The sequence below is a fragment of the Lagopus muta genome, chromosome 21 (assembly GCF_023343835.1).
Source record: "Lagopus muta isolate bLagMut1 chromosome 21, bLagMut1 primary, whole genome shotgun sequence".
NCBI classification, from domain to species: Eukaryota; Metazoa; Chordata; class Aves; order Galliformes; family Phasianidae; genus Lagopus; species Lagopus muta.
Genome location: NC_064453.1, coordinates 4430460 through 4450167, shown reverse-complemented (window position 1 = coordinate 4450167; position 19708 = coordinate 4430460). Strand labels below are relative to the sequence as shown.

Sequence of the window (19708 nt, the reverse complement as noted above, 5' to 3'; positions counted from 1 at the left end):
CAAATCCACCCCTCCTGATTTAATTCTGGGCACAGGTTACCCGGAGAGGTGGTGATGCCCCATCCTTGCAGACACCCGAGGTCAGGCTGGATGGGGCTGTGAGCACTGATGGAGCTGTGGGTGTCCCTGTGCACCGCAGGGGGGTTGGATCTGGCGGCCTTCAGGGTCCCTTCCAACTCAACTGTGATTCTATGACTCTATTGTTCTAGGATTAACAGAGCTGGTGGAATGCATGCCTGTCCCCAGCTGCTGCGATGTCACCACCTGAATCACTCAGAGGTGATGCTGAGAAGCAAAACCATCTATTTTGGGGGGGAAGGGGGGAGATGGTTTTGTGTAGGTTTCTGGGAAAGGATTTTGAGATCATCCTTTGGAACCCATCACGTCTCACTCACCACAGCACCAGGGCAAAGGGAAAGGGGCTGTTTGTGCGGGAACCCATGCGCCGAGGTCTCCATTACAAACTTCTAAATGGCTCTGGATTGTGGGGCTGATGGGGGGACAGCCATTCTTTTTGTTGATGCTGCTCAAACACCAAAGTGAAATAAGCACCCACTATTTGTTTATAACTTGCTTTAAAAGCACAACAGTGTTTGGGCAAACAGACCCAACAAATGGGATCAACTCCGAGAGGGATTAGGTTCACCTCTGTAGAGCCATGACTGATGTACCCGGTGTCTCCTTGGGCACTGTCACCTTGAGAAATTATTTCCACACCTGGGTAAGGATTTCTGACAAAACTATTCTCCCGCTATAAAAATGCTGTACTGACAAAGCTGAGACTATGAGAAAAGGGCTGTTCTCAAAATCGTCCCTTCTCTAGAAATACCAGGGAGAAAAGTTTCAAAATTATCAGAGAATCCCATTAAGGTTGGTTTGGTTTCTCTTCCATGTAAAACATTGTCATCGCCAGTTATATAATTGCAAAAAAACAGTGTAAAACCCCAAAATACACTGCAGATCAAACCCAAAGCTTCCATTAAATTCACTAAGTGAATTGCTTAGCTGTTAGGCTTAATTTTAAAAAGCCATGAACGCTTGGCATTCGGCAGCTTGTTTGCTGGTAGGATGAAAACAGGAGCTTGCAGATGGGCAGGAATTCCTTCAGCGCTGGGCAATTAGTGTGGGCACATGAGTCAAGACATCGCCTTGCACGAAAACAAGTGGGAATTTCCACTGGTGGCCTCGTTTGGCACCAATCTGGAACCGAAATCCTGCTCCAGCGGAAATCCACGGCGGCGTTGTCCCTGTCTACATCAAATTTGGGATTAACCTTTGAATGGCTCGGACCCTACGGCGTGTTGTAGCTTGAGAGCTGGAATCCCACATCCCAGCCACACAGACACTGCACTGACCCTGCTAAAGCATTGCTCACCCTGCCGTGATCTTCCTAGCAGATGAGAAACCGGAGCTTGGGAGCGCTCCCCCTCCACCTCCTCTTGTTGTTCAGCTTGGGAATTTTATTAGCTGTCAACGTGTCAAACTTCCACTTAGCTGGACAGCTGCATGACCAGCCGGACTCTAAGGTCTGCCAATAAAGTTTAACAGAGCTATCAGCTTTTCACGTGGAGGAGATTACACTACAGGAGCACTCAGGTATCAGAGAGACTGAGGGAGAGCTGGGCAAGCTCGTCTTTCATATGGTAAAGCAAGAGAAAGAAGCAAGGAGAAGCATGGACGAGCCTGCTTATTTTTGTCCAGAGCTGATGCAGCAATTAGCTCAATGGGATGCCGTGCAGAAGTTGTGCCCATACACAACACAGTTAGAAAGCCTGATGGCAGCTCTGCTGTAAAACTGTGTTTCATAGAGGGTTGGAAAAGACCTCCAAGATCATCTATTCTGAATGTATTTTTCATTTACTCTCCTCCCATGTTAACACAAAATGCTCTTGGGGACAAAGTCTGTCCCTTAACACCCAGAACTCCTCATCTCAGCTGGTCCTACCATCATTACAGCTCCCTCAAACCCAAAGTGCAATAATAACCTTAAAACCTCTTCCTAAACAGGGCTAAGAGTACAAGGTGGTGGAAGATTTCCCTGCTGGATGTATGTGTGTGTGTGTGGCTTTTCTTCCCCCCACAAGAACTTGATTGACTAATGTTTGTAGGTCCCGAGAGCCAGTAAAAGATCTGCTCTGATATCCAGAAAATTTTACAAGGGGCGGCAGGCTTAAAAGTGGTGGGAAGAAGCTGAGCCTGCCAGGATGTCGGAATGAGAAAGCCATCAGGAATGTGCCTCAGAGAACAGCTGCTACTAGAGCCCTGGCAGGAACCTCCACGCGAGCTGCCTGGGAGCAAGCAGGGGGATTCAGAGATCACAGCTTGAAACAAGGGAAAGGTTCCCCTTATTTATTTATTTAGCTTTCCCTTTCTCTGCTTTCGCCTCCCTCCCTTCTCCCAGCCTTGTCACGGTGAGGTCAGAACCGATTGGAAAAAAAGAGAACCTGCTGCTGGCTTTTGCACTCCCTGGTACTTTTGGGGCTTTCCCCTTCCTCTCCATCACAGCTCGTGCAATGCAGATTTCTCGTGCTTCATTAAGAGATATTCCCTTAAAAAAAAATCCCGTGTCAATCTATGCAAGGAATTCCTAGAAGCAGAATATGCAAAACAAAAATGGGGGAAATGACATAGTACAACCTCTGGTGGCTTAGCCCCTAAGTTAGCCACTTTTCCCAGGCTCCATCTATCTACAGTCCTGTATGTCTAGCAAATTATCACTACTCCTGCTGAAAACTCAGATAAGGTTTTTTTTGGCTGGAGTCAGTTCACGAGATTTCTTTTTTGCTGGCTCTATCAAGCAGACCCTGGATGCTGGATTTCCCCTCTCAAGGGGAAGCTGGAAGGCGAGAAAGCAGCTGCCACAGTGTTGTTGGGAATAGCCTTTAACCCACGAATGTCCCAGGTGTGCACAGGAGGGCAAACATCCCTGTCCAGACAGCTTGGGGTGAGCTTGTGGCAATCACACGAAGCTCATCATGCTGAGAACCACAGAACAAAAATAAAAGGCTGTTCTGTGTTGGAGGGGCTGGCTAACAGGCCTTGCCACAAGCCCGCCGTGCTCCTTCTCTCCTCTCCCAGCTCTGCCTGCATGCACACAGCTCAGTGCTCAGCCTGAAACCCAACCGCACGGCCACGCGGAGCTCGGACTGCTGGGGTCTCCATTTCACTTCTCTAACCCAGCACAATCCCCATTCCCTCCCCCTTCCCTTCCCTTTCCCCAAGGGACCCTATTATACCCCCCGATCTGTTCACACTCCTGATCCCTCTGCGTGTTTGCACACACTGCTGACCCAGCCTTTATCTGGAAGACATAAGGGTCTCTGTGTGGAGTTCCCACAAGGGCTATTAATCGTGTAGATGTCAGAGTCCCCCGGCCCCAAACCCTCCCTTCCTGCTCCTCCCCTCTTCTTCCCTCCCCCCCCTCCCTTTTTGTCCTCTCTGGAGATCAGGGTGGAAAAAAGAAAGTTTGATGAAAATTCACACACGCATCTTGCAAACTTTGCAAAATATGATCTGCTCCCCTGGGCAAGGTTGGTCAATGGCGCGATTTCTCCTCCAGCACCAAATACAAACACACACATGCTGCTTCCTCCGAGGAATTTCCTCACACAGCAAACAGAGAGCTAAGCGCCTTGCCAAGAAGGGAAACGTTTGGCTCCTCATCCCAACCTGGATGGAAATCCTGCAGCTGGTACCTCTGCAAGAAGCCAAACCCAAATGGCATAGCTGCAAACCCATGGGAACGCAGGAATGCGCACAACTGGATTTTAGCCTCAGATTCTCATGCTTGAGGCTCCAGAGAAGAGGTCCAGACAAATTTCCACCTTCCATCCCCAGTGCTACTGTCTCTCTCCCCAAGGGAAACAAGAAGCTGTGCCGCCAGACTCATCCTAGGGTTCTGGTTCCTACCTGGACACGGGCCTCGGTGAGCTTGGTTCTCTGTGCCAGCTCCTCCCGGGTGTAGATATCTGGGTAGTGAGTCCTCTCAAAGGCCTTCTCCAGCTCCTCCAGCTGCTCTGCAGTGAAAGTGGTCCGGCTGCGGCGCTGCTTCCTCTTCAAAGGCAGGTCTGGTTCGGATTCGACATCGGAGCCTTCATCCAGCCTGTTCCCTGGGAGGGCAAGAAGGGGGGAATGATGCTTAATGAGAGACAGGGCTGTAGGGCACACCTCAGTGCTGCAGCGATGGTGTCCACCAAAACAAATGCTCTGCCTACATACAACACATGTACCAGTTTTCCACCACTACCACTATTTTCTCCCATTCTCTTTCCCCATACTGTTAAAAGCCAATCTATCAAAACCAGAACCGTTTGCACAAAGGGATGCTGCCCAGCCCACAGTGAAAGAGCTTCCTGTTGTTGACTTATGTTACCTCGAGTGATTTCCATTTTTGGTTTGAAGGGACTGTGTTTAAGTGTTGTACATTTTACACTGAAAACACGTAAAATCTGAAAGAGCATAAAGATTTTCAATATATGATGCCTTGGCTTCTGCAGTCTGATTTCCTCCTGTGTTTTGCTGAAGTGCTAGCCCTTGAGATTTCAATTTTTTAAAGCACCTTGAGAAGGAAAAGAGAGTTATTAGGAATTTTTTCCAGCTGGGAAAAACATTGCCATCTCTGCTTCATCTCTGGGTTGAGCTGCCCAATCCACAGAGTTCTTCTTCTCTTACTTTGCAGATTTCAGCAGTCATTTTGCACAGTCAGACTCTTAGAGCGTGAAAATAGCATCGAAGTCCTTCACCAAGGTCTAACTGATCACCTCCTTCCTGTCCCCTGCCTTGCTCTGGACCTTTGCCTTTCCCTTCTTGAGCCCCAGGTCCCCTCAATCTCTTTGCTTTTCTCTCTCCCTCACAGTAGAGCTGAAATAAGCAAAACTCATTCTGTTCTTTTTTCTTCCTATTTGGCTTAGAAATGAAGCAGAAGGCACAGATTTTCACCCAAATTCCACTCAGACCCACTGGGTTTTGGATGGAACGCACTGCCAACAGCATTACCAATGTCTCCAGCATTTGCTAGCAGCGTCTCATGGAGCAAAGCTTGGATTTCAAAGCTGTGCCCCCGAGGATCCAACTGAACTTTTTGTTCAGTTCCTGTGCTACCATCACCCGAAATCTGCCTTCTTCTTTTCAGAGCTGGGAATGGCAGCTGTGCCTCCCCAACAGCTGCTCTGCTTGGAGGAGTAGGAGGCAAACATCCCACCGGAGCTCACTTGTTTATGCTGGGAAGATCACAAAATGCCATCGCGTTCTGCCTGCTGCGGGACAAAAATGCTTTCATGTCTCGAGGACACAACGTTAGAGCTGAGCTAACTCCACTTGTGTTCATTAACCGGCTTTCTGATCGCATCCGTGTTCAGGAAAGGTCTGGAATCTCAAATAGTGTGAGAGGAACATCTGTACTTGAGAACAGCAGCCCTGCACATCTGCACCCCAGATGATTTGGGGCAGGTAGGAGCACATCTGGAGCTTGGAGAACTGTATTGTGCCAAAGCACATCTGGAAACCTGCAGCACACGGCAGTTCTGCACGTTGATCACATAAGTCACTGGCTATTGTTGGTTTAATTAGGATTTTTTCTTGGTAATCAATACAAAAAAGGGACAGAGCTGTGTTTTGGCTCAGAATGTGACAGGGTCAGTGAGAGACAAGGAAAATACACTGTGAGCGCTATGTACAACAGTTCATTGCTTTCTTGATGCAGCTGCTTACACAGCATACAGCAAGGCTGGGATCCAGCATCTCCCCAGGTGAGGAAAGTCCACATCCCTGATTTGCTGTAAGGATTTGAGAAAGGAAAACCAATTGTCACCAGTAACAATCTGTCCTATTCACAGCAGCACCGGTGACCGTGCTGGCCATCACCCTGGCTACAGGGCCAGAAAGAGAGAAAGCCCAAACTTGCCACATAAATTGATGTAACACTCTCTATCCGTGAGACTCCGAGCAGCCCCCAGCTGGCATTATCTCCATTTCACAGCCGTGGCAGGGATGGAGGAAGTCACCCACCTACGGTCACCCCATGAGTCAGGAGCAAAGCTGGGAAAAGAAGCCGCAGCTCCTCGTGCCAAGTCCAAGGCTCCAGCAGCCCGACTACAAAGACAAAACCAAGAGAGCAAGAAAAATCCCAGGGCACGCCTGGAACCAGCTGGTCTCAGTACGATGCAGCTGCTGCTGTCAGCCACAGATTCACTAAATAATACAGAAAGTCGTTTGGCTGAGATAGACTGCAATATGAGCCTGTTATTAGAGCATCCCCTGATAACAGGGACTGTCCCTTACCTGCCTAACGCACGACTCGAGGATCAAACAGGTCTTTTCCACTCCTAAACGTGCTGGACAAACCGTTGCCATAATCTCCATGAAGTTTCTGTGCAATCAGAAGCTTCCCAGAGCTGCAGGAGTAACTCAAGGAAACCTCCCTTCCCAAGCAAATCCAGGGGATCCATCCAAAACCTGAGTGCTTCACTTCTTGCTCCACATCTCCATGTGAAACACAGACACACTGCACTCCAACCAGCACAAGCAAAGGGAGAAAATCAGTTTGCAGCCTCTAGCATAATGGGGTACTGTGGGAGCACATGCTGGCAGAGTTTGACACTTGCTCAGCACAGGCAGCAGCGTGCACACTGTCAATAGAATGGTGGAGAGGTACCTGGCAGCAGCTTCCAACTGATCACTAATGATGCTAGAGGATGGGAAGCAGCTAGCTGCCTGCTCACAGCTCCCCCTGCTATCCTACTGGCTGAGAAAGAGCAGAAGGGAGAGGTGAAGAGATGGGAAAACTTCAGAAAGGAAAATGAAGAGAAAAATGCGTAGGTTGCAGGATGCACTGATCCATAGTGGCTCTTCTCCATTGAAAGCAGTGTGGCCAGAGCCTGCAGGTGTCCCTACTGACGTAGGACAGGTGAAATATACACACCTGGGCTTGTCTTGAGCCCATTCTGGCAGGAGGAGATGTGTAAATTATGGCCCACAGACTCAACATTCCTGAGAAATGCTGCTGGTTCAGGTTGGAGTACAATTAGCAGAGCACTCTGGAGGGGTTTGAAAGGAACACGAGTAGACTGAGGCTGGAGGAGAGGAGTAAGGAAAAGCCTCCATAATTACGGGCCGGATTTGTCCTCCCTCTTCAGCTTTCCCATCCTCCCCCCTTCTCCACTCCAGCTCCATTCACTGCTTCTGGGCTCCTCTTAGCCCCAGAGTTAAATTAATCAACAGGATTAGGTGGAATCGGCCGCGAGAAGACCCTCCAGGCTCAGACTGAGCCCTTGATGCCCTACAAGGACCTGCTGCCTCGTCCTGAAGCACCTTGGTGCCGTCTGGAAGGATTGGCAGGCAGGACCAGACATGAAAACGCATTCATTAAAGCGGGGATTGGATTTTGTTGGAGGGGAAAGGGAAACCACATGCGCTCTCCTTCAGTATTTCTCATCTCTTTGTCACCCTCTCTCTCTCATTTCCTCTCTCTTTCTCTCTTGCTTCCAGCTGCACCATCCTAAAAATTAAATGTTGGAGAGGAGAGGTGAAGAAGGGAATGGTGTTGTGGATGGCTTAGCTGTAACTGCGCTGTTTGTGCTGCAAGTGGCTTCACAAACCCACCCAGGCACTGCTGGAGCAGCAGTGATGCTCCAAAAAAGCGGGGCTGGAGGTGACAGCTGGGAAGCTGAAGGTGCCTCAGGGGAAATTGGGTTGGATGGCACAAGAATGAAGGCAAATCTCACTTTGGTGGTATCCCAGAGATCTGACTATCCCCTCATTAGAGCACTATGCCAGGTCCCCCCTTGCTCACAAAGCTCTCCATCCACCAAAGGAGCCGTTCTTGGCTCCCCAACAATGAAATATGTGCATGTTTTTCTAGTTCTGTATATACCTGAGTTTCAGGTCAGGCAGTTTTATGATGGACGACAATAAAGAGGCTCTCAATGGCCTCGGAAAGGGCAGCTTCACTTGCAACATGATGCTTTTGCCTGACTTAATAAACAGAGCCACACTATCACGAGACAAAAAGGAGCTACCATCTCACAGATGGAAATCTCTCTTGATTTCTGTGAGGGCATGAAATAATAAATCAAGGAAAAGATCTGCATGTATTCACTGCATCCACAATGTTACTCTGTTCTTTCCTGTTCTGTTCTCAAGCACCCACAGTATATTTAGCAGGTTGAGGCTGTAACTGGCCATAGGCCAGATCTGTGATGCTGCTATTTCCATGCTCTTTTTTCACCACCTGCTTGTGCAACTAGCCTGTGTGCCATGCCAGGACCGACAGAAGGTGTGCTTCAGCCCAGCACATCCGTAGCAGAGCTTCTGGATAGAGCAAGGTTAGATGAGGATGTAGCAGAGGGCTCTGCTGCTGTCCTCTAGCACATATAGGAGCAGGGAGGTAGGAGTGCACATCTCCCAGAAGCAAGCTAGTGTCCCAGGTGGGATAGCAAGGGTCAGTAGGAAGCAGCCATTTATTCAGGGCATGGCTCCTGTGCTAGATCTGCAGCCAACAGCTTCAAGAGCAAGAGCTGAAACTCTGCCTGTCTTCTTAGCATCTGCCTTTCCCTCTGGCAGAAAGCAAACAAAACCCATCAAAATGCAAACAAGCCTATGGAAAGCCTGAGAGAAGGAGAGAGACAGTGGCAGCATCACAGGAACAGAACTGTATTGCCTTGATTTTTCTTTCTGACGTGAAAACAGGAAAAGTCTTTTTTCTCTCTCCTTGGAAAATGATGAAGTCCTGAGTTCACAATGAGAAAGAGATGTGTATTTGTTTGCAGAATAACCCTGCTCACCTCCAAGCCCATCCAACAGCAGGTGGGACTGCAAAGAGGGGACAGAGGTGTTTCAAATTCATCTCTCACCCCTCTGCCCCTGTCCGAGCACATTCCCAGACACACACAAAACCAATCAGCGACACAGCACATACAATAAAGCTTGGGTTTCCCCCTCCCTCCCCTTTCCAACCTGCAAACTCCCCATTCTCCAGCATTTGCTCGTGCCTGTGCAGCTGTATTACAGTTTAACATAGTTTAGAGGGCTGTGGTGTGGAGCAGAGGCAGAAAACGAATCACATAATAGTTGATATGCGTTTTAATCAAGTAATTCGGCCCAAGCAGAATGATAGTGCCTGTTGGTGGGGTGCCCTTGAATACCAAACAGACTGGGTAGCAGGTCTAGGAAAATGAAAAAGTCATTTACAGCTCAGCTGGGGACTGCGGTGTTCAGCAAAGCATTAGCGTGGGGACCTTAGGAGATAAAGGTTTGGGTGTTTTTTTATATGTGTTTTTTTTCATTCAGGCACTGAACTGGCTAGCTGTAACCAAACCTCAGATGGAGGTGATGCCCGTTATGGGCTTTACAACTTGGAATTAATACTCACAATGGAGATGATGCACTTGAAGAGGGATACAGGCAGAGAGAGTTTCTGCCTAGGGGGGAATATGGAAAGATGGGTGTCAAAGACAGAGGTGTTACACAGCTACACAGTTCCCTCATCATGTTACGAGTCCTTCTGAATAAGGTTCTCCTTTTGTGGAAGGAGAAGCTGTGGGAAGGAGGGGGAAAGGAAGGAAGGCTGTTGAATAGATGAGAAGGGAGCGTATGCAAAAGGTGCCGAGTGCACACACATCAGGCCAGCCACAGCAAGAAGCACAGCACAATTCTGGCTTAGGACAAGCAATTGGACAATTTCTTCATGTCCAAATCCCAAGGGTTCACCCTGGAGGTGAACCCCAATACAGGCTTGAAGATGTCAAGGTGAGATCTGGAGCAGTATGCCAAGTTTTACCTGGTTCTGGCTGTCCTACCTCCCCAGACACTCACCCCAAATTTATTTTCCTCCCAGCTCTGCCAGAATTTGCCTCACAACTGAAATTGGTTTGGGGCTTTTAAGAAAACTCTCGTAGAATCATATCACAGAATCATAGAATGGCTTAGGTTGGAAGGGACCTTAAAGGTCACCTCGTTACAGCCCCCCTGGCATGGATAGGGAGAGTCTCAGCTGGCACTTGACCATATGAACATACATGCCTCTATGCAAGATTAGCTTCTCGGTTTGGATGCCAGCTTCAGATGCACAGAAGTCCAAAATTCACCTCCATTTTCCAGTGTGAAATCTCTACATCTCCTTGAATAAGTGACTTCTGGGCTCAGATCTAGTCGAGTGCCAGTGGACTTTGGAAAGAAGAAGCTAAAGCCCCTGTTTTCCATTGGGAGAGTCAGTCATCACAAAAAGCTTCTTGCCAGTGTGGAACTTGCACTGGGCGAAAATGCAGCCAGCAGCTCCTGTCTGCAGTCTCCCCTGCCTTGACTGCAGCTGTCCCAGGTGACCCTGTTCATGTTGGGCACAAACCTTCACCTTGAAGCCGGAAGTTAAGTTGGGTGAAGGCTTTTCCAAGCCCACAGGGAGCAGGAATTGCATCCTTAACCAGCCACGTGTATAGGTGGAACAAATTCCCTTGTACTGGTGTGCAGCTCTGGTGAAAGCCAAAAAACTGCACTCATTTCTCTGTGTGGAGGGATCTGTCCCTGGAAACTCCATCTACTCTGCATGTGAAAGTGATGAGAGCCATCGGGGCCCCTGCAGCTCCTACTGCAAATCAGGGTCTGGCAGTGCGGGTACCAGCTGCAGAGCCCCTATGCAAAGACACATGGTCCCAAAAAAAAAAAACAACAAACCAACACAACAAAACACAACCCCACTCTGTTCCTTGCGAGCAGCGAACAAAACCAAATCATCCAGAACATTTGGAGAAAGATAGGGAGGGAGGGAGGGAGAAAGAGAGCCTACGTCTCCAACAGCCTTTGTTAATTCCCAGCACTGGTCTGAACATAAACAGATGGAATATCCATCAACTCCAGTCGTCTTTTCTTTTCTTTCAACTTTTTTCTAGTTCTCGCCTCCCTGCCCCCCTCTACCCTTAACACTCTTTCTTCTGGTTTTTGTTTGGCCTTTTAAAGAACCCCGAGGTAATGAGGCCTGCCCCAACTCCCCAGCACATCTGTGAAGTCCATAAAAGGCCCCTTTTTCACTTCAATATTCATAGCTGCGTGTTTGTGGCAGGCACGGGGTCCAGCAGGGGCTTGCTGGCTGCCCGACTTGAATTGATGCCGTCCGAGAGGCATCGATAGTGCTCCCAAAAATGGGAAGCAAAGGGAAACCAGCTGGTAGCAAGGCAGCAATACATCGCAGCCCCAAGCAGCATGCAGCCTCTCCTCGCTCTCAGCCCGTGCTCCAGCCACGTCTGTTCTCCCATAGCAGCAAGCAAAGCATCTTTAACATCACAGCCACTCTAATAAGGGGGTGAGCCTCCAGGAGCGCATGACACCAGCTGGACTCCTTGTTCCAAGCACAATGTAGTACCTCAGTGCTCCCTGCACGCGTTATGGCCACCCTCTGAGGGTGCCCAGAGGTACAAACACCGTCATAGAAAAGGCACTGCGCTGTACAAACACCTTCACAGAAACAATTCAGATCCACGGGAGCGAGACTCCCAGCTGCCCAGAGGCGCTTGTCATCTGCCTGGGCTCTGTTCTGCCTTTCTTCCATGGTTCTGATCTTAGTCCTTAGCCTCTTCCGATGCTTTTTGCTCAGAATTTTCCCTGAACTGACTGAGCAAGAAGCGCCATCTCCGATATCTAAAGTCAAATTCACCTTCCTCCAGACCTGGAGTGAAACCCACTTGATATAGCACGCTCAGCACATCACACACACACAGGCATGCTGTCTGTGGTGCCAAGCATCCTATCGTGATGCACAAATCCAGGTTTTGCCTGTGAAAACCTCTGCAATCCTGCCCTCCTTCCTGTCCCTGTCCTGTTACTGCATGTTTTGCCAACACGTCTCAATCCTGGCTGATAGCTGCCTTGCTATTGCTACCCTGGGGTCCCTGCACAGCTCTATCACTGCTCCTGCATCCCAATTTGCAACACCCTCTTTTATTTTCATCCCCATCTCCTATACAGCTCTGCCAATGGCCCTTAATCTTGTCCTGTAGTTCCTCTGCTGTTCCAGCTCTGGCCTCCCTGGCTGGATACATCAAGTTAAAGACCTTTCAATATAAGACTCTTTCAGGAAAGATAAACAAATTTAACCTCATAAACCTTTCCCAACCCTGAAAAACCAGCCTGTGAGAATGAGGCACCAGAGACCACTTAACCACACATGAGAAACACATTCCTCCCGCTGTTTGCAAGCCCTGCTTCATTTATCTGAATGTCAGAGCGACTGCCTGAAGCCAAGAGGTGTACAAGAGTGGGCACGAGCAGCCACTTTGCTTCCTTTGCTTTGCACTCTACCATGTCTGTGCAAACAGAGGGGTATAAGAGTCATTAGGGCAGGTGTCCTGGGAGATTCCATTTCTCCTCTTCTGTTTCCCTCCCTTCCCTGAGTCCTTGTGCTTTTATGTGTGCGCACATCCTCTCGCTTCACTGCTGCTTCCACTGCTTCTCTGTTCTCTCTGCTGCCTTCCTACTCGCTCCTGGCCCCCTCTCTGCTTACACCAATCCCCCCCATTTGCTTTTCTCCCAACGCACACACAGAAGGCTTTACATTAATTTCATCCCATGGGGAGAAAACCAAAGTACGTGACTGTATAGAGCAAGAAGAGAAAAGGGCCCAGCAAGCAGAGCGTGCCCCTCATCAAGTTGGCCAACAGCAAGCTGAAAACATGTTGAGAAGCAGGACTGTGACATTCGCCTGCAATTGAACCCCTCTGCTTGTCTGTGCTGCTCTCTGCTCGCCGAGTCGCGAGAAGAAAGAGAAGAAAGAAAAGTATAGGGAGGAGAGAATGCAAGTGACAGAAAGAAGGATTGAATGAAGGAGCGAAAAGAAAGAAAGATATCCCTGCGCCGCTTGGTCCTTTATCAGCCCTGTCATCTGGTGCAGGGCCCTGTGAGCATTGTCTCACCTTGGACAAAACAAAAAGGCGTTTTTTGTGCAGATTCCTTTAGAGCTGCCAGAGCCCGCACCTTAGGGGGTCGCTGAAGGCTGAATGTGCAGCTGACAGCCCCGCGCAGCCCGATGTGATATCAATAAACTCCGACACGTCAACTCTTCAGCACAGCTCATGTGGAAGGTACGGCTTGAATATTAAAACCTCCAGCGGCCGGGAAATAAGCTTGGGGTGGAGAGGGGGGGAGGAGGTGGCTCAGAGCAAGTGGGGGCTGCGGTAGCACAAGCTGGGAGCAGACAGCCAAAAAAACAGCATCACAGATCTGCTACCTGCTGTCCGAGTAACTGCTTCGTGTCTTTTTGCTTTTCCTCTTGGCTGCCCGTGAGGACGAGTGGCATAAAGATCCTCTCCAAGTCCTGGGGCAAGGATTCTCTGCTGGGAACTGAGCTGGACAGGAGCCCAGAAGCTAAAGGAAAATCCGAGCTCACCTGTTCGATATTACATCCTGCTTGGTGGACATTTGCTTCAGGGAGCACATATCCTGCTTCTCTGCACTCTGCTGTTTATTATGATGCTGCTGAAAGACGTCAGCCAGTGACAAGTTCTCAGCTACCAGCAAAGCCTCCAGCCCAGAGCGACAAGAGCCTGTTTTGCCAGCAGGATGCTGTTTAGCACAGTTGCCCCTTCCAACACCATAAGAGGATGCTTCCCCAGAAGAGCAGACACAGCATCACGACAGACTTACATGCTAATTCATGCCTGTTAACACTGGCTGCAAAATGTTTGCTCTGCCGACACTTTCCACCATTAGGTTTCAGAGTGAACGTGCCCAGCTGAGACAGAAGAGGCAGCTCGCCCCACCAGAGCTCATCTGTGCGAAGCTCAGAGCTGAGTTAGGCTCTCTAAAGACTATGTAATGTCCACAGCCTCCATTTCCACTCAGATCACAGCTCTGAAGTTTTAGTTTTGCTGCAAAGGACAGTACACAGTATTTCTGAATTAAGCACTCGGAACCTCAGGTGTGTGTTAGAAGGTGAGCAAACCCAGCACAGGAGCAGAGCTGTGCTGAACGGGTCCCAGTGAAAGCAGGGCACAACTGTGACATGAGGCCATGATCAACCCAGAAAAACTAAGTTTTCAAGTCCAGCACCAGCTCTACAGAGCAGTTTTTGGGAGGTACATAACTGCATATGCATGACTTTCTGTGGTTTTTATCTGCCAAGAATGCTCAGGATACATGACTTCATTCTTCAGCTATTTTAAAATATAACAAGGGATCTTTCAGGGGCTTGCAATGATCTCTTTCCCTCTGGGACTGTGATCCTACGAAGCAACTGTGCCTTGACAGACATGCAGCAAAAGCTGAAACCTTCTTGCTTAGGAATTCAAGATGAGGAGCAAAGTAAAACATATTTCCCACCATCATTAAAGCAGAGGGATATGTTCAACAGTGCTCTTCTCTTACCAAATGGAGAGTACTGTATATACATACAGATTAAGTACAGAATAGTGGCTTTGCATGTCAAACAGTGATGGGAACAGGTACATTTGTAACTACCTTTACTTTGGTTACAGCTGTGCAGATCCTGAGGTTTTTGGTTTTCCAGACAAATTCCCCAAATGCAGGGAGACAAAAATGCTTCAGAATAACTTTAAATCATTCCTGCTTGCTTGGGCTGCTTATGTTATTTTTTATTTCCTTTTAAATAAACGAAAGATTTTAATCTCAGACAGTAGAGACAATGGAATGGACCTGAAATGAGAAGCCTGGCTTCGCTTTCAAATCAGTTGATCAGGCTTTTTTCCATTAAGGAATTTAACATTTCAACATGATGCTGTGATGTGAGAAGAGGTTGAAAACCACCTGGATCTTTTTATTTCCCCCCATGTGTGGCTGACAGCCCTGGGATCTTTGCAGAAGCCTCTGCTCCTGCTGCAGTTCAGTGATGACCATTCTGTGCCAGGCATAGAATCCAAGACAGCCAGGAGCTGTGCCATGCTGTTTAGAGATGCAGGGGGCACAAATCTTGGTGCCATGCACACCTGGCTAGAAGCAGAAGCACCACACAGAAATATTAATGCTCTGTGACCTGCTACAGGGTGTAGCTGTGGCAGATAATTAGCAGCACCTTCCTCTTCGTTGAGCGTGAAGTAGAGGGTTTGTAAGGTCTCGAACATCAGTTGGTTCCCCAGTGAAAACTGCTGTGCAGATTTGAGAGCATTTGTGTGCTGGAAGCTGCATGGACACATGCAGTCTTCTAAGTCAGCAAAGTGGTGGGCAAAAAATATTTCAGGAGCTACACGTGGGATTTGCTACCAAACAGCCTCTAAGCAAAGACAGGTACTAGCAGCACATACTCAATAAAAAAGAGACAGAAGCCCAAAGAAAACTACTAGAAAACCAAGCAGCGAAGTGTCACGAGAAGGAAATTCCCAATCTCAGCTTGAACAGACACAGCAAGTGAGCAAAGAGTCAGAAGAAAAATATTTGTCCAGCTACTGATGAGCCCGCATGAGAATCGCTCACCCTCCAAGGGGCTCAGTGATATGTGAGTTAGTTCCACGCCGCGTACAGTTTTGAAAGCTGAGCAGTGACCATGCAAAAGCCTAACCCCCTTTCATCCAGCCCTTCTTCCCAACCGAATTTTACAGACCAGAGAAAATTAGCTGGAATGTTTAATGAACCTTTTGATATTCATACTTCTTCAGCTGGTAAATAATTTCATTCTGCACGCTGAGGACATTCAGGGTGCAAGCATGGAGATTTTTCTCTTGGGACAGAGCGAGTTGGCTTAGCTAAATTAAGAAATTACCTCCCTTGAAATTTGAAACACTTGAAACACTTCAAAAATGCAGTTGCCTGCATTGTCCAAATTCTCCCTGTTTCGGGGTGTGAAGCATTAACTGATACCTGTATTTCTGTCTTCCCTATAGCCCATACCTGGGGTTTGGTGGGGGCTTTACACTGTGCTGAACAAACACGGACAAATGATGGTGGAAGGACCAGGCGAGGGAAATAGGTGGTACGAGTTCGTTTTGCATGTCTGAGTCAATGCTGGAAATAAAATGTGGATGTCCCAGCTCCCAAACAGCTGCTGCATCCACCAGCTGATAGTTTTAGATTATAACACGCCAAAAATTCGTGACTTGGTCTGATTCCTTGCTAGACGTGCTGCATAACTCCTACATCGAGCCCCAAACTCCTGGTCAGGTGAAAACATTCCTTTTTGAAAGACATCACTTTGCTGAATATCACCTACAGCTCTAACACATTATTCACGTAATTGATTAGCCTGCCCTTCTTACTTTAACACTTTCCTCCATGCCTAAAGATTCCCATTTCATGCTTCAGAAATCCCAGACAGAACAAGCTCTTGGGCTGCACGAGTTTGGTGGACAACCCCAGAGCCACGAGCAGCAGTAGCAAAGCAGAGCCCTCTACTAAACAGAGAATTCAGATGTCATCTAGCAAATTCAACGGGTCAGCAAAGGTCTAAAATCAAAGGTGCCCTTTGAAAGCCGGAGTGTTTATTTGTTTTGCTGGTTTTCTAAACAGACAAGTCAACATTAAAACAACTTGCAGGATGTAAAATAAACTACGGGACCGTCAGAAGAGCGAGCAACAAACCTAGATGTGAAACTTGGGTAAAATGCACGCCGAAGAGCTGGATGCTGGCTATTAATTTTAACCCTGGGCTTGCTGTGGTTTTGGGGAGAAACCCCACCGGGATATTCAGCGCCTGGCAGCAGCGGGAGCTGAGCCCCATTCTGGGAATGGCAGGGCTGCCCTGGGTCACGTAGCCACCGTCCCACTCCCCACTGCGAGGGGCCCCAGCGTTGGATATTTGCAACCGGCTTTAGCGTCACAGTGGGAGCTGGAGAGGACTTACCAGCCCTTTGTGCTGGATACGCTTTTCGGTCCAATGCTGCCAGCGCTATCGCTATTAGAAATGCCACCAGAATGCAGGATAGATTTTCCACTCCCTTCTCATCCATTATCTTATCTGTCTGTATTGTCCCCTGTTCGGTATTGGGCTCGGGGACAGCTGACACATAGACACAACTCAAGAAGTTCCAGCAAGCCTTGAACCTCGTGGCGCGGGCCATGACTGGGCCTTTTAAAGGCACGCTTTGCACACTGTGTCTCTGCGATCTGCGCGAGATGCTGATAGATCTGGGAAAGACTTTCAAAGAGCAGCACATGCCTTGCACCTACTTAGTATTAGGTGGAGGCACCCATCTCAACCCAGTGAGACTGAGTGCTCCCTTTGTAGCTACGAACAATCTTTCCCTCATTGATTATGAAAGATTCGGCCTCGTGCTGACTCCATGGGAGCTTTGCCGTGCTAGGTGGTGCACAGAGCCATGAAAATGCATGGTACCTGCTCCACAGGCTGCTATCAGCCCAACCCAGCACACGAGCTCTTTGGAAGATGGATTACAAACATTTGCGTGCTGCCTAAGTTCGTTTAGTTCATAGCCACCCACAGCCAACCTTGGAAGAGTGGTAGGAACGGCACTAATTTTTCTTCACTACAAATGCAGTCTAACATCTCTATTGCTTTATGTTCCTGCAGAGTTTCGCTCGGATCAATTTCATACTAAGAGGCAAGAGATTCCCACCCCAAAGCTGAAGTTTCCATCCAAAGCCACGTACAAACTAGATGAGGGTATCTTTGATGTTAAAAATAAATAAAGTATCAGGATTTCTAAAAACAAGCATTTTTAGGCTCAGAAATCAGATTTAGATTTTAAATATCTTTGCAGCTCAGAGTTATACGGCGTCAAAATAATTCCTTGTGTTTTTTCATCAATTTTCAAGACACTCTTCCTACTTCCTTCAAATTGGAATCCATTCTAAGCACTCGGACTTCCAAGTTTTTGTTGATGGCACTCAAGATTATATCCCAAACCTGCACAATGTCACCCTCTGCTGACGCATTCAAATAGGAGTTTTTATAACAAAAGAGATAAATGGTTCATTTAATATCCACAGTCCTTCCTCTGACAGTACCCAATGGCAGATGCTTCCCAACGGAGATGCAAACTACCCTGTTATTACCTCCTGCACCATCACCCAGTGGAAGCAATGGTGATTTCCTAGTGCCAATTAACTTATGGACGACTTGTGCCAAAATGGAAATTACAAAAATCACTTCCTTCATTAAAAAATGGTTACTCAGATTGTAGGCAGCATCTAAAAGTTCATACATTTTCAGTCTGAAGGCCTAGGCTGGAAAAGGTCTCCCAGAGACAATGCAAATTCTTCATTGCTTGCTGGCAAGATTTGCTCTGAGAACCCAAAGTCTGAGAGAACTAGAAGCTATCTAAACAGGACCACGAACAACTATTATTTATTAGAAATCCTTTTATATTCATGAGATGAGGCCAGAATCCCCTTTTCCATCTTCACCCCTCCTTGGCTTGCTGTGCAGAAGCACTTACACAGTTGTTTTAACATTTCGCCTGTTGACATGCAAACAAAAAGGCACTGATTTAGCAGTTTCTGAGTCCTGTTCCGTAAGCTTAGAGATAGAAATTACGCTCAGATGTTTTCATCTCGTGCTTTCAAAGCCTAAATGGTCAGGTAAATTGAAATAGGGCAGTACAGGCAGCTTACTAGTGAAGGCACACGTCTAAATAACAATGCTGAGAAGCATGGGAAAGGCTAATATAGAGCATAGAATAACATATAAACCTTCTAACATGCTTGCTTCTGCTGTATGCGATGTCTAAAGGGGGCAATGGATAGATCTGGGGTGCTCAACATGCAAAAAATTCTGCACCTCGCATTCCATCTCACATCCCCATAGGCCATAAGAGGTAAAGAAGGTGTAGAAGAAGCAAGATATTTTGCTGTGCTCCAAATGACCGTGAGAGACGAGGTGTGTAGAACAGAAACTGGGGTAGGGTGAGTAACCAAAGGGGTAAATAGACAAGTTTGGGAATGCAATTGCATCTCTGAGGTTCTCTGTGATACCCGAGTGCCGCTGATGTCCAGAGCACTCATTTTGCATCGTGCTATAATGCGAAGCCAGGGCGATGCCAAGGAGATGCACAACAAAAACCCAGTTTGGCTGCATTTTTTTCTGTTGTTTTTTATTTGGTTTCGGGGGTTTGTTTGTTTGTTTGCTTGTTTCTGGAAAAGAGAGGCTGAAAAGACATGGAGTGCTGCAGCAGCTGAGCACCACGGGTGGAAAAGTCAGCAGGCAGCAACGCCCCTTACACAACTGTGGTGGGAGCAGTGATAAAAGGGGTGGAGAAGAGCGGAAAAGCACAAGTTATGCCTTTGGAGGCTGTGAAAAAGCAAAGCCCAACCCTTGTGTTGTGCTTCGGAGAGAGCAGCGGAGGTTGAACTTGCTCACTGTGCACTGCTGTTGTTGCACTCGTGCCTGCAAAGCATGGAGATCCGGGGCCACAATAAGGCCAAGAGGTGTGTAGATGTGCGAGCACAGGAGTGTAGAACAAGAAATAAGCAAGAAATAAAGCACAGCCCAAGGAAAGCTGAACTGACACCTCTGCAAGCAGAGCCAGGCAGCTCCCGCCTCCCTCCACCTGGCTCACCTCAGGTGAGGGGCTGCGCTCCCATTGGCTATCCGCCCCGTGGGTCCACCCCCTGCGGGCAGCGCAGCCAATCAGGATGGGCCTCGCCTGGGTGTGGCAGAAGGCGCCAGTAGCAGGAGGCGCCTTGGATGCTCGGTGGCCATTTTCTGAGGGCATCAATGAGTGCTCCTTAACAGGGCTTCAGTCAAGGGGCTCAGGGCTGAGGAGGCTGGAGGAGGACTGGGAAGGGCTGGAGAAGGGCTTTGGGGGTTAGAGAATGCTCC

At 48.2% G+C, this 19708-nt stretch overlaps 1 protein-coding gene across 7 annotated transcripts in view; it reads right to left on the bottom strand.

Moving 5' to 3' along the window:
• Positions 1-19708, bottom strand: part of PAX7 (paired box 7) — an 88283-nt gene that overhangs the window by 40323 nt on the left and 28252 nt on the right. For all 7 annotated transcript variants that reach the window (XM_048967860.1, XM_048967859.1, XM_048967857.1 and 4 more), the window contains one exon: positions 3910-4109. In XM_048967860.1, the coding sequence (XP_048823817.1) occupies positions 3910-4109 (200 nt within the window). The remainder of the gene's footprint in view (positions 1-3909; positions 4110-19708) is intronic.